General features: G+C 39.0%; 1 protein-coding gene across 1 annotated transcript in view; it reads left to right on the forward strand.

Annotated features, from left to right (window-relative positions):
• Nucleotides 1–10,014, forward strand: part of LOC106169108 (guanine nucleotide-binding protein G(o) subunit alpha) — a 36,977-nt gene extending 26,963 nt beyond the window's left edge. Inside the window, exons 4-8 of the mRNA XM_013548461.2 lie at nucleotides 1,352–1,512; nucleotides 1,851–1,979; nucleotides 2,897–3,026; nucleotides 3,289–3,442; nucleotides 5,531–10,014. Coding sequence (XP_013403915.1) covers nucleotides 1,352–1,512; nucleotides 1,851–1,979; nucleotides 2,897–3,026; nucleotides 3,289–3,442; nucleotides 5,531–5,718 — 762 coding nt within the window. The 3' untranslated portion in view covers nucleotides 5,719–10,014. The remainder of the gene's footprint in view (nucleotides 1–1,351; nucleotides 1,513–1,850; nucleotides 1,980–2,896; nucleotides 3,027–3,288; nucleotides 3,443–5,530) is intronic.
• The last annotated feature ends 5,892 nt before the right edge of the window (nucleotides 10,015–15,906 follow it).

Below are 15,906 nucleotides of genomic sequence, written 5' to 3' on the forward strand. Positions count from 1 at the left end.
ATTTAACAAAATAACCTTACTATACTAATGAGGTAGATATAGAGGTGTGTATTCAAATATGTTTATCATATCAGTTGAATTCACTGGTAGCTTCAAAATAAACAGATACTCTGGTAAACCAGAAGTTAGTCTCTTAATGTTCAAAAAAGGTTCCACCAAATGTTAGAGCCAAGAAGCGTGATTCTTTTTATTTGTCGACCCCACGCCATATTTCACTGCCCTCACAGTTAAATATAGCAACTGTCATTACCATAACATTCATCTCGCACGCTTCTCGTCATTTTTTGTGGCGTCCCTCTGGCTTTTCTGTAAAGGAATTCGGCGTGTCGGAAATGGGAAAGTGCATATACACTATGGCAGTTAACCATAAATTCTATGGATCCTTTTGATAATTTATTATGGCAGAACTTGCTTAATATTCTCACGAAGGCAAAACGCCAGGTTGCTCGGTAAATTTTGTCAAAATTCCAAATATTTGTCTTGTTTTACCTTTTGATGTATTTACCTGAAAATCTCTTGTTAAATATAGGTCACAAAAACGCCTAAAGTCAGTTTCTTCTTTTTATGAGTTTTAACTGTCTGTGAACTTGAGAAATGTTCTTTTATTCTTGGCCAACAAAATCGACAGGTACAATTCAATTTACTGATGCATTTTCTTAGGTTATAAAAGCAACTGAAGCCAGGTCATGATAACACTGTTCTAATGTTATTTAAATTTTAATAACTTAAGTTATAATTTAAGCACTAGCCGCATACAGTCATTAAAATGTTACCTCTATACTGTGTGCAAAGTATATGTTTCTTTCCCATTGCATAACGTCTACATTGCATGACATCAAAACTGAATTCGAAATTTGAGGAGGCATTTCCTTTCGACATTTCTAGCAACTGTAAAACATTCCTTTATTTAATCAAACGATATATCTGTAAGCCACAAGAAAAAATAGATGAACAGTACATGTGTATATAAAAATTAATCTCAACGCAAAGCAGCTTAATATTGATGAATATAGCATTTGTATTGTTAGATATTAATATGCATGTATTCATAATTTTGACGTTAAGACTCAGCAATTGATATGATATGTTCCTTAGTAGGCATTTGTATATTGAATCAAGTTGATACATATGTGTATAATGTGTACAATGTGTCACAGTGATTAGTATTTGTGAATGATTATAGGTTTACTTTGTCACATATTGATACAAATCGATACGTATTGAAACATACTGTCGATGTCACATATTGATACAACTTGAAACTGAAACATGAATACATATTATTACTTACTGATATGCACTAATATAATTTCAGTCAGATGGATATTGAGAAATGCTTTTCTAATTTCAGTCTGATGCAAAAATGGTATTGGACGTAATTGCCAGAATGGAAGATACAGAGCCTTTTTCCGAGGACTTACTGGGGGCTATGAAGAGGCTATGGTCCGACAGCGGCGTACAAGAATGTTTTGGTAGATCTAATGAATATCAGCTAAATGATTCAGCAAAATAGTAAGTACTGACTCCAGTGCTGTATATAACTATAACCGGAGTTGAATCTGGTATTTTTGCTTAATGGTGAATAAGACCTTGAGATTAAGAGATTAAGGAGGATAAAGGTTTGTTATTTATTTCATAGAAACTTTTTTAAGATGAGTGTTATTTTCATCAAATAAGTCCTGGAAAGTTAGAACAAATTAATGCAAAGTTAATATTTTAACTAAATTAGGTATATGAAGTATCTCTCAATCCATCATTTTATGTGTTATTTTCTAGTTGGGCGTGCGTGTATGATTATGCTTGTAAATGTCAAACTGCTCTGCATGAGCAATATAACGTCTCTATTTCAGCTTTTTAGATGATTTAGATCGTTTAGGACAGAAAAATTACATGCCAACCGAGCAAGACATACTTAGGACAAGAGTTAAGACAACTGGTATCGTAGAAGTACACTTCTCTTTTAAGAATTTAAATTTCAAGTGAGTACACTATTCAGCACTTCTACAAGTAGTATCCAATCAATTTGTAAACATATAAGATACATGTCAGTGCGCTGTTTTTAATGTCTTCATTAATTTGATAAGGTACACGTTGTTGTTATTTTCTCATTTCCAAATTCGTAATTGGGAATCAGTGCTCATTATTCGAAACTTAACATCACAAACCTCAATAACAGCACGAAAGCACGTGTTGTTTTCTTGAATAGAGGTCTGTTATTGTATGCATTACCAGCAGTCGAGATTTCTTTAACGTGTTGATCGCCCAAAACCCTGAGTTTCCGAGATAAGTGAGGACAAACCACCACTACCATCATGGCGATTGATTTTCAGTAAAATCTGAATTGTCAGGGTGTAGTATAAGTAACTAGGATTATCATATTATCCGAGGGCAACGACTGGACTTGGCAGTAAACATCGCGTGTGGTAGAACCATTTGCTATCCCCACGCTATTTAAGCTGAAAGAATTGTCAACAAATACACGGTTGATCTTAATACCTGATACATCATTACCTGCACATCCAGTAATTGCACTCGTTCTTAGCCCTACTTTTTGCAAATCCCATATTGATAGCAGTGGTCTGTTGACATGTACCAAACACTAGTTACTTGAGGCGCCAACCTCACCCCCCCCCCCCCCCACCCCACCCCCACCCCCGAAGTAGACGTAAAGTAAGAGTTCCCAGCACCGCATAAACCTCTTTTGCCGAATGGCGTCTAAAAGGTAACGCCACGGCATCACTACTGCTGGTTATACTGCGTTGAGAGGAGAGGAGAGAAACTGAGAAAGGGGCACATGTTCGGCTGACCCCCCCCCCCCCCCAACCCACCGATCCCGTACCCTCCATGAATTACTTCGTTACCTATGAAAAATGCCTTGAAAAACTTCATATTTCAGATTGTTTGATGTCGGCGGACAAAGATCCGAACGCAAAAAGTGGATACATTGTTTTGAAGATGTTACGGCTATTATCTTCTGTGTAGCTATGAGTGAATACGATCAAGTACTCCACGAGGACGAAACTACAGTAAGAACCCGAACTAAAAATTTCTTTTAGAATGATAATTTGTTATACTATTTGTACAGAACCAGTTTTTTGTAGTCTGTCGATAGAATGACTAATCAGGTTAAAAGTTATTAAATAATGTAAAAATGTTCGAAATGGTGTATTTTAATAAAATAATTAAACATGCTTCTGCAATTGGATAAAAACTATCTGTACAACAGAGTAATATTGATCATTTCGTCGTCTGATATGAGCCTGATATTTTCCCATTATCTTTTTCCAGAATCGTATGCAGGAAAGTTTGAAACTGTTTGATTCCATTTGTAACAATAAATGGTTCACGGACACGTCGATCATCCTCTTCCTCAACAAAAAAGATTTGTTTGAAGATAAAATTAAGAAATCACCACTCACAATATGTTTTCCAGAGTACACAGGTAAGTTATCATTCTTTTGTTTTCTTTTTGTTAACATTTTTTAGTTTCAAAACGAATCTTCTGACTGTTAGGTATATATCTAATGTACAAAAGCCTTCAGTTTTTTCGGGCTTGAGATTTCTCTGAATTCGGTACGGAATGAAATATAATCTAGCGTCTATATCCTAACATACTTAAAGGAGTGAATAGAACTGAGAGCTCGTACACGTTACTGACTTTATGGAGCATACTGTATTTTCATATTAAACTTATATTGTACATGTAAAAAATTTACCACGTATTTATAAGATTTACATTCGGTGTTCCTTGTTTAATCAGACATCTTCAAATTTATATTTTACATATATTAGTACAAAATATATTTAAGTTAAAAGCACATTTATTTTAGTTCTGCTCGTTTTAGGTTATGTTTCAGTTTTAATATGTTATGTTTCCTTTTAAAATGTTTCAAATGCTAACGATATAGTCGAATTTATCATGGTTTCGCAGGCCCGTAGCCAGCAATTTCAAAGGGGGGGTCTTTTTCTGAAAAAGTTGACCTTTTACCATATAATCCCCATGTACCTAGGTCAAATTTTACCCAGATTGGACCTTTTTCCAGCAAAAAGGGGGGTTCTTTCGAACCCCCCGAACCCCCCTGGCTACGGGCCTGGTTTCGGTTGTTCCCTAGTTTCCTGTTACACAGGGCTTGTAACCGCTTGGAGACGGACTTTTGACCCACTCTCGCCATTGTGGGAATGGACCAGAATCCGCTCTCCAGGCGATCTCCCAGTGTGCCAGGGGCATTCTTCCTTCATAGAGACCAAGTTATTCACAAAATGCTTCCAATATTATTGGCCATTCTCATCATTGTGACTGTCTCACACGCGCGCGCACAGACGCATGTAAACAATATAAATAGTGAATTATGTACAGATTCTTGTGAATAATAAATGTTTTTTTTTTAATTTTGAAATTGTTTTATAAGATCTGAAACATTTCACATTTTCCTTTGTGATGCTTTGGAAATATTATGCTCAGAAGGACTTGGCATGTTTTTTATGTTTGTTTTGTTTGTTTGTTTTGTTTTGTTTTTACACCCTTTGGCTTCAGCTATTGAGGGCTGTCATACCTTGACGCGAGCATATCATCCAAGATTTATTGCAAAATTTCCTTTTGACCTTGGCGTACTGCACTGTGCTTATGTTTGCTCGCTGTACATACCACTAAGTGCAACGTTTATCCATAACGTACTCATCGTACGCCATAAAATATGAAAAAAAGTCATCACGGTGTGACAGTGCTTGACGATGTTTATTTCTTGCTCCCAATATTTTATCTTTTCCCTTCCGCCTTGCTTGCTAGACGTCTGACACTGCCGTGAAACGCAACCAAGTTACTTTAAATACGCCAAACACGAGAGAACACTCCTTGCATCAAATGCGTCGCACGACATTCTGATATTCATTTTTATTTTGGCAATAATTTTGTTTCAAAAAACCGTCTTCTACCTTAGAAGTTTGTTTATAAATTATATCTACACTGTTTTTATCATCCGTTAGAATTAGCAGTGATACGCATGGCCAGTGTCACTTTCATTTTGGGCACATTCTGTATAAAAAGCAAACCAGAAGAAAGCACCATTGCGATTTTGATTTTAGAAGACGGATGTTATTTGATTAACTGCATTGAAAATTTATGAAAAATTCTTAAAATCTATTGTCGTTTTCTTTCATCTCATTACAGACAATACGCAAGGTAACATTTGGCTTTGTAGTTGTTAAACAAGTATACAATACAGTATTATACAGTATATGAAAAAGTAGGATTGTCATTTAAACTTGTCAAGATACATGAACATAGGCATGTACACCATGCGCGCACGGGCGCCCACACGCACACACACGTAAACACATACACCGCGTGCAGTAGATGGGTGATGCAAAAGTTTGTCGCTTAGCTGGTTCTCTGTAAACTTTCCCTGTCGCTTTCTGTAGAGTGAATAATTGGTGAAGTTTGTCGGTAGGTCATTTTTGCTTCTATCGCATGAACTCCTTGCACCTGTATTCTGCGTGTTCAATGTGTAAATGGCGTTCTTCTCTTTTTCAGGTAAACAAACGTACGAGGATGCAGCAGCGTACATTCAAGCTCAATTTGAAGCAAAGAACAAAAGCACCACAAAGGAAATCTATTGTCATCAAACCTGTGCTACCGACACGACCAACATCCAATTTGTTTTTGATGCAGTTACGGATGTAATTATTGCAAACAATCTACGTGGATGCGGATTGTATTGATGTTGTTCAAGTTTTCAGAACTGTGCATCAGCAACAAAACCAGTGTGTGAGGCGTCACAGACTCTGACATGTACATGTAACTGCCTTTTTTACAAATTCCAGGTATACAGAGTTACGAGGATGCAGCAGCGTACATTCAAGCTCAATTTGAAGCAAAGAATAAAAGCACCAGTTACAAGGAAATCTATTGTCATCAAACCTGTGCTACCGACACGACCAACATCCAATTTGTTTTTGATGCAGTTACGGATGTTATTATAGCAAAAAATCTGGAAGCATGTGGATTGTAAAGAATTGTTTAGTACTGCAAAGTCCATGAAGGGCAGTGGTTGGTGTCACTATACCGTGGTTTTTGCTTCAACACTGGTCTTTTCGCCGGTAATCCTGAAAGGCAAGGCATTCTCCAACACTCATGCATACACGCACACACGCGCACGCAAACACGTACAGACAACACATGCATTGAAACATGTCTACAAGCAAGCTGTCACTCAAAGCGAACTAATCAGGAAAATGTTCTAATATTCTAGAAGCTCAATTTGCGGAATCAAGGAATATATAAACCAGAAAACAGTTCTACAAAAATTAACAAAAGGTTTTGTGTATGCTATAAGCAGTTTACAATAAGACCAGGATACTGTTGCAGGGTTTATAAAAAGTCTTTGCACGATTCACCTTGACTGTATTGATGTTGTGACAAGTTTCAGGAGCACTCTGTGAGGCGACATCACCAAAGATGGCGCCACCACCAAAGAGGGTCTCGTATATAAATACATAGTCTGTTTAATAGCAAGTCCGCCTTGCACTGTTATGTGAAACTGCACGTCATTTGAATACGTTCATGTGGCATTGTACGTTCAACTATGATATAGCTTCCTTTCTTGCAATTCAGAGGGATCGAACTTGCTAAAAACATTCATCACAAGGATTATAGCCTATGTACAGCTCTTGGTAAACGCTTCAGTAATGGCCATGGTTTAGATATTTATTTTTATCATTAGTTTGCGTTCAGCAAATTAATCCACATAATACTTTGTCATTGATGATTCCGTGCCAGGAGGTCTTGATGTTTTGCGCCTTATCAACGCCCTCTGGCGACTGAATAAACTAGGGGTGACGTCGGACGACAATGTGCGTACATGCAAGGTATACTGCGACGATGTTTCACTCCATAAGATATATGGAAGACTGCGGCGGTGGTTTTTAACTTCAATATGACACGATGATATCTGAATATATCCGCGAACATCGTCGTTCCTTTGGATAAGAACAAGACACGCCTGGTCATATCAATGTCTTCGTAATTTGTGGGCCGTTTGCCGCATTGACGCAGGATATAATTGGGCGAATCTTAGATCATAGAGTGGACGTTGGAATAAGGAACGTCTTGACTGCAAGCCCTCTATCGAGTGAACTGAAAAGGGCCTTGTGACTGGGTGATACCCTACGGACTTTGGTCGTAAGAAGAACATTCTTGTCCAGAAAAGGAGTTGTCTTAGTAGTGAAGCAGAAAAGGAGCAACTCTTTCGATGGGATTATCACGTTAACGTTTTTGCGTATCCGTTTATGATATGATGTAGTAGATATGACTGTAATTCTTTTTGTTACTGAAATCTGTTGATAATGAATCATTATCAGGGTTCTTTAAGAAATCGCTTACTTTGGAAGAGTGTAATTGCTTGAACTTGTTTGATATGTCACCGTAGCTGTAGACGGAGACAGGTTGTTCCTTACTTGTGTACTATGTTACATGTAGAGACTGCCAAGAACTGTGTTTTTTCAGTAAAAAAAAAACACGTAGGTGACGGACGGCCCGTATGGTTCCATGTTAGGTCGTGGGAAAAAGCCAATATCTGTCAAAAGCCAAAAAAAGTGGCGTTAATTTTCCCGTTTTTGTAAATGTAAATTTTACGGCTCAGCGAATCAAACCGTGAATGTGAGGGAATTGAAAAGAGTGTTGACTAAAACAGTGCAAAGATATTCTTCCATACTAAACAGAAAAAATACCCGTGTTCAATCAAAGAGGGAAGTCGAGACAAGTAAGGATGCGTGGCAAAAATCAAAGTTGGAGTAACAGCAGACCTCAGTTATCCCAAAGTAACAACAATACTCGGTCACATTCTTACAGTTCCCAAACCATGCACTAACTCACACACGCCCACACGTCATTAGTACACGTACATTCTGTTCTGAAGAAAAAAAACACTGAGCAGTAATTCCGGTTATTTTGATTTGACAATTGACAAATTCTACTTAATATCGTTTGTAACCCAGAACCTTTTCCCTAGGCCTTGCCAACGCTCTGGAGCCGAGCACAGTATTGGTGAGATAAACGAGCAGGGGAACTTGTGGCTTCAATTTTTGCTGGTGACAGTTGTCAAATTCAGGGGCCTTGTGGGACATACAGTTTATACATATGACAATGTGGGTGTTTCTTATTTGTGTATGCTAATGCACATATAACCAGGCATAAGTATGGAATGGAAACATATCCCAGTTTGTACTCAGTATATTCGTAAGGCATCCAGGCACATGTGCAATAGTGGTTTGGTGATTGCTGTCGTATTGACAGCCAATGTTATGTGACATATCGACAGCCATGTCATGGGACAGTCGTAACATATTAGCCTTCTATATAAAAACAAAATACGATACAGGGAAGATCATCACAAATATGTCGAAATTGTGAAAAACTTTGGGCCCGTACGCGTGTTACGCTAGAGAAAATGTTGGCAGACGCCGTTAGTTAAGTGTGACTTGTTCTGTTTCAAAGTGTTCCACTCAATCGCACACACCGTATGCGGTGAGAATCTCTTCTATGATGCAGTAGCTTTGAGTATATAAGTATATCTATATAAAACCACAGAATGATAATGTTTCATGTTTCGAATGGATATTTAGATAACTTACAATATAGCGATAGACTTTCCTCATTTGTATTTTGGTTACTACCGTTTCAAGTAATCGAGAACAGAGAGAAAATCGGGTGATTTTGCTCCTGTTCGGTCATCATGACAATTAATGAGCTGTTCTTGGCATGTTTGATGATGGTTTTCATTACTTTATTTTTCAAAGAGTATTTCTCATGGTAACTAGTGTTTAAAGTAGCTGAGAGTTTGTGATTATGTTGCTTAGTTACGCGTCACTTGCAAATGGTGACCTCGTTGCAATTTAATTCGTATACAGGGTTAGAAAATTCAAAGGGGAGCAATTTATCGCTGTGTAAAGAGACCATGTAACTACTAGTAACCTTGTAGCGTTTGTTACAAGCAGCATTTTATCTTGCCCATGGTATAACAGGCACTGGTCAGAATTTGACCACCCATCTAGCGGCCAGCAGGGCACTATGTGGCATCCAATTGTTTCTAATTTGTTTTCATGACGTCTTTGATATGTTGTAGGTTGTTCCTACCCAATTTCATGCTTTAAGTGGCACTTAACGGGTGAGAACGCCCTAAGTGACGGGAACATCTTTAATGTAACACAAACAACAACCCATCAACATTAAAGAGGCGGCTATTGTATTTAATTAAGTCAGTGAATGTGATGCTAATTTTGTCTTCATTGGAGGCTTCTGCAATTCCTCTTTCCTTGAAGTTGGTTTTGTGTCCTGATTGTCATTATGATTGCAGCCGTTTAGAAGTGAGGTGGGGGGGGGGGGGGTCGGTAAACGGATCAATTTAACGCCACATCTTATGGATGATCCTGTTTTCGTGTCATCTATCTAAAATGACGTCATTTTGCCCCCAAGGATTTCACGTTAGCGTCACCCACCTTTATTCTGTCCACCCTTGTGACAATCAAAATGCAATCCCAAAATTCTTGCAAAGAGTTTATTTATTTTCCTTTCAGTGCAAGCTGTGAGTAAGGGCATGGTCAATAACTATGCTATGAGTCAATATATAAATATATATATGATATATATGTACAAGTTGTATTAAAATGAACATTTTCAGGACGTCTAGTCTTTACCATTGTATGTAGTCTATTCAATTCAAAGTGTCTAGTTGTATATTGCATATCAGTTATTCGTAGTTTTTTGGTCTTTTTCCAAAATCAAGATGAGTTGTTGGGGCGGGACATACATTTGTGTGCCGACACCAAGGAAACGTTGAGGAGGCAATGGCAATTGAACGGTTAAATCTCCACGCCACATGTGATTCACTTGGGATTGGGAAAAGATCTCGTAGAGTACGAGATTCTCGTGCTCGACTATTTCAGCACAGCAGATATGTTACCGTTCAGTGTTGTGGCTCTTCATCCTGACTTTGAAATAAATTCTATGATAGCATTTTAGTATGTGTGTTGTTTTCTACTCTATTCACAATTTTACGGTGTCAGTGTTTTTTATATCCAGTCACTTGAAGTCACGTTAGTGTATATATACTGTATATCAGTCTATTTACCTCCGTCTATTGGTGACGTCACCGATGCCGTTACAGTCCGACACACCTATTAACAAATAAAAGAAACCCCCTCCAGTATTGAACGCGTTTTCCAATTCAGACATTTAAAAACTATAATTAAAGAAAACTTCTGATGTGGATATTTGCTTCTGGATACATCTGGGGCAGTGTTATATAGTGAACAGGCTTCACTAGACTGGTCACTATAAAAAGGCTAGAGCCTGACATCCTAGGGTTTGGGACAGGGGGTACCACCTGTCTCACAACTGGGACAGTGTTATAGGGAGCAGGGCTCACTGGTCACTATAAAAAGACTAGCGCCTGACATCCTAGGGTTTGGGAGAGGGGGTACAGCCTGTCTCACAACTGGGACAGTGTTATAGGGAGCAGGGCTCACTGGTCACTATACAAAGACTAGAGCCTGACATCCTAGGGTTTGGGAGAGGGGGTACCACCTGTCTCACAACTGGGACAGTGTTATAGGGAGCAGGGCTCACTGGTCACTATAAAAAGACTAGCGCCTGACATCCTAGGGTTTGGGAGAGGGGGTACCACCTGTCTCACAACTGGGACAGTGTTATAGGGAGCAGGGCTCACTGGTCACTATAAAAAGACTAGCGCCTGACATCCTAGGGTTTGGGAGAGGGGGTACCACCTGTCTCACAACTGGGACAGTGTTATAGGGAGCAGGGCTCACTGGTCACTATACAAAGACTAGCGCCTGACATCCTAGGGTTTGGGAGAGGGGGTACCACCTGTCTCACAACTGGGACAGTGTTATAGGGAGCAGGGCTCACTGGTCACTATACAAAGACTAGCGCCTGACATCCTAGGGTTTGGGAGTCCCGATAGTCGGGATAAAAGCCTTCACAAGTAAGCTTTCAAAAAATTACTTTTTCTCAACATGATAGACTTTATTTCAGTCGTCTCTTTGAATTCCTTAATTAAATGCCCCGTGCACGTGTCATATGTGACGTCTTTATAAAAGCGCTGCAGACAGTGAAGAAAGCTTGTAGTGACGAGATATAATGATTATGAGTGAATCTGTATCCCACATGTAGGTCACTAGCGCCCTCTATAGTTTTGTTTGTAAAATTAACGGTTAACTCCCCACGCTGACTTTACTGAAGTTTAGCTTTCCGACAATGACTTTTCAGATTTGTCATTATTATTATTATTATGAACGGATTATTCGCTTGTTATCGGCATATTAAGAGACCGAAATTAATTATCAAATTTAAGCTACATGTATATAAATTACGCTAAGCGTTAGACATTTAAAGAAATAACAGATCTTTTGGCTAAATGCAAAAACAAAAATTGGATTTATAATTTAGTCACAGCAACGTCCGTTTTTTCTCCAATGAAAGATACACAAAATGCACAATTAAGAGGACTTTTAATCGCGTTTTTGTCTGATTTTGATTTCGAAGCTGTCCTCTGTCAAATGCGAGATTACAGATCACTTTGGAAATTACCCAACGTTCGCCTGATGTGGCTGTGTAGGCCCAACTTTCCTGGGTTATTTCACTAGTAATGAATCTGAAATGTTAAAAGTGAGCATGTTGAATTGACATAATGGCGGTAAACCGCAAATCTCATTTTACAGGCACTTTTAATTTAGGTAAATACCCTCCTCTCTTCTCCATATAGCTGCCTTTAATTCTTCCATTTTCTACATGTTAATCTGTTTCGAGCGCATATTACTTAACATCACGTTATTTTTCATTTTATGTTTTATTTATTCATTTTCTTTTTCTTTGTACTGATACTATGACCCTCAATGTCCTATGTTACCGGTTCTAAAATGGCGACATCTAAACCCGTCAGTTGACATAGCTGGAGGAATGGCAATGAACCTGGATCAAAAGATGATTCAGAGCAGACAGTAAAGTGGGTTTTCCTTTCGCCACCTCCCCCTCACACACACACACACACACACACACACCAAACCTCCACATATATGACACACAATATATGGCTTCTACATAACCGTATACGGATTCCATAATCAAGTTTCTGATGTAACTAGAAGCTGTTGTATAGATTTATAAATACGTAAGCACATGCTGCAGGTTCTAATTATTAAGGAATCCTAACAGGTCGCAACCCGTTAGTTGACCTCACTTGAGAAGTGGCACAGAAATTTTATCAGTTTTGGTTCTCTCGACCCCCCTATCTAACCGCCCCCTCCCCCCCCCCCCCCCAAAAAAAAAAAAAAAAAAAAAAAAAACATTGCCTACCTGCTTGTAATTTAATCATTTAGACCAATAACCTATTTTCACTAAAATGCTTGATGCAGCATTAAGGTATGTGCAACGCTGGTGGTCAAACTTGCACGTGTCGTACTCTTTAACCGCCAGATCACATGTATACGGCTTCCTCATAGTCACCTTCGGATTCAACAAACAATCAAGTTTCTGTTATGTGTGTGTGTGTGTGTGTGTGTGTGTGTATGTGTGATACAGATTCACACTGAGGCATTTCTCCCTTAAAATAAGCATACAATTTAGCCATCTGAGCGCTAGGCTAAAGTGTTCTTTAAATCAACCCTTAAAGCTGTATATTTTCAATAGCAGACGTTCAAAAGTTTGAACTCTATTCACCTGTAGAGCCTCATACCTTTATGATGATGCTCTAGACAGACATCGAAATATTGGAAATAAAGAATTTCAATTTTAGCTGTTGACTGAAGAAAAATTAATACTTTATTTTTATTACATATAATACAGCTGATGAAATTCTTTTCTGACTGAAACTCGGTTTCTGAACACAAACGGTATCTGCTACATGTAGCACTTTCTATTAACGTTAACACTGCCATAAAAGGTACACGAAATCTATTACAAAGTGAACTAGTTTCAAGACAAAGGTAATCGAAACCATGCTAATATTGTAACCTTTAGTTTTTCTAATAATAGACAGGAAGACTGAAATCTGCGCCTTTTCCTTCACTTATCGCATGACATCGCCATGTTCATTACATCACACCGAGTCACTTTAAATTCCCCATTTAGCCCATTTTCCTCACCGGCTCGTTAGGGAAGAGAGGTAGACGACTGAAAATCCTAGAGTGAGTGCTTACCCTCGTTGCAGTGGGCCGTGGATCAATCCCCGGTCGGGTCATACCAAAGACCATCATTAAAAAGGTACCTGCTGTCTCCTTGCTAAACACTCAGCATACAGAAGTTGTAGTAAAGAACAAATCCAGTAGTGCTAACAGCTGGTATCAGAGGGCTATGTGGAAGATGAGCTTGCGCTTTACCTTTAACGAGTTTTGTATATTTAATGTGACTGGAATCAGATTTTCAGAAATTATGCTACTCTTGCTTTGAAAAGGGTCTTGTCAAGGTCATATAGCTTTCTTAACTGGCCATGTCAAAGGTCATGTCTAGGCCATGTCAAGGCCAGTGAAGATTATCTCCTTCAATGATACGACTTCAATGAGCAGAGACACATAGCTTCTGGAACTCTAAGATATTCCATATCGTTTTGGTTCCCTTTGAAATAGGATATACATTTAGAAATTGCAGACCACATTGCTCTCTTTCTTATTGGCCCATTTCTTATTTGACCAGAAAAGAATTAACAGATTTCAACTTATGTCAAAGTGAACGATTTGAATCACCCAGTTATTTCACACTAAGATAATGAAATCTGATTCTGATCAGGATCTTACGTTAAAACGTGGCACCGGTGACAAATCGAAATCAGTTCACCTGAAGAACTCGTGATAAGATCGAAACGTCGCGATCTCCGTTTCAACATAAGATTCAGCACAATAAGAATCAGTTTCCATTGTCTTAATCTCTATATCATTAAAATGAAAATTAACAAGATACCCTGGGGGGGGGGGATTTAATGTAAACATTTTTTTTTTTCACTTTTGTTCTTCTTTTTACCTCACAAAACCGTCAGAATGCACCCGCGTCTGTCGGTTAATGCGGTTCGACCACACTTGTAATCCGCATGCAATACCCGATCTCAGACGCTGCCTCGTTTAATGCGGTGACGTAGAGAGGAGAAACCAAAGTAAAAAATAGCAGCACTGCGGTCGCGGGGAGTTATATTTAGACGCGGACGCCAAAGCGCAGCAGATTAGTATGTACGAGACAATTGTAGATTGGCTCCAAATTCAGGAAATCAATAAACCGGAGTTGCCTGGGCGTTGAAATTGCCAAAAATAAGAGGAACAGTTTATTAATAGTCGAGCTCTCAAATTTGTAGGCGGGCAAGACGGAAGCTTCAAAATTTGTTAGGGTTCAGGCTAATATTGCATATCTATATTTAAATGTGCGTGAGGTTCACGTATACCTCTCATTATATATTTATATTTTTAATTAGCTTACTAAAGTGTCTGACAGATTGGTATTGCCATTACATCCGCCATATAACACCTTGTAGTTCTCTTAGCAATTACAGATTCATTATGATTTCCGTACTTTTGGTACAATAGTTGGGAATCATTTTATCCCACCCGTCCGCGAGTCCGTAAGACCGTGCGTCTGTGTATCAGTGATTTCCGCTATTTCCTCCTACACTAGTTTGGAAGCGGTCATTTCGGTGATTGCTATACTTATCATCAGGGATGTGCTTGGGCACTTTGGAATTTTAGTGCATGGAGTTGGGCTGTCCCTAGGAGTGGTTCATTTTTAATACTTTTTACATTGTAATATCTGCTAATTCTTCCTAGACTATTAGAGTGAGAAAGTTCAAACTTTGGGGATTGTTAAACTTGTAATAAGGGATGTGCATGAGCTCTTTGGGGTTGGGGCAGTTCCTCAGTGGCGTATTTAGGAGGTGTCAGGTTTGTCCGGACCCCCCCGCCCCCCTTCTTCGATTTCTGAATAAAATCAAACCAATGGTCCCCTCCTGACATTAGAATTTTGACTAGCTGGTCATGCATCATAGTTCTAAACCGTAGGGTCTACCAAATGGCACCGTGCGGCCTATGAACTACCCAAAATTTTCGGGGCCTTAGGCTTCGTTCACATGCAATGTCTATTTTCTAAATTCTATTTTCTATTCGCGCTATCTTATGATCACGGTCTGTGCACTGAATATCCCGCCGCGTAATTACTGGCAGCGCGAGCCAGTTACTTATAGTAACTTATAGTAACTGGCTCGCGCTGCCAGTAATTACGCCGCGGGATATTCAGTGCACAGACCATGATCATAAGACATACCGAAAATAGAAAATAGAATTTAGAAAATAGACATTGCATGTGAACGAAGCCTTAGCTTTGGCTTTGCGTCCTCGGACACCCGATCAAATAATCCTGGATCCGCCCCTGTCCCTGGGGGTGGGTGATTCCAAATTCTTTTTACATTATAATTTTTACTTTCTACTCCCAGACCATTTGAGTGAGGAAATACAATTTTTGGTAATTTAGGGACTTATGATCAGGAATATGTACATGGGCATCTCGGAATTTTAGTGCGCCTTTGACCCAAGCATTGTTATACACGGAGGGAATGGTGTCTATGGGATGAGCTATTTTTTTACAATGTAGGGTAGTGCGGGGATATGTGATGGTTACCCATCTACGTCAGTTTGTGTGTAAGAGAGAGAGAGAGAGATTTAGACAACTCGTTTGCTCATCAGGGCTAAAACTCTAGTCTATGCACATACCAGCAATGACAGGCGATCTGACACACACCTTGAAAACGGGTAGTGTGGTCCGATTTACCGGTTAATTCAGGATCCATATGTGCCGAGTCTGGTAGTTGGGTAGGCCTGAATGATAGCGAGGTGATAGTTTTAAGAAGCGTAGGCCTGTAG

The sequence above is a fragment of the Lingula anatina genome, chromosome 4 (genome assembly GCF_051362555.1).
Source record: "Lingula anatina isolate TDL-2025a chromosome 4, LinAna3.0, whole genome shotgun sequence".
NCBI classification, from domain to species: Eukaryota; Metazoa; Brachiopoda; class Lingulata; order Lingulida; family Lingulidae; genus Lingula; species Lingula anatina.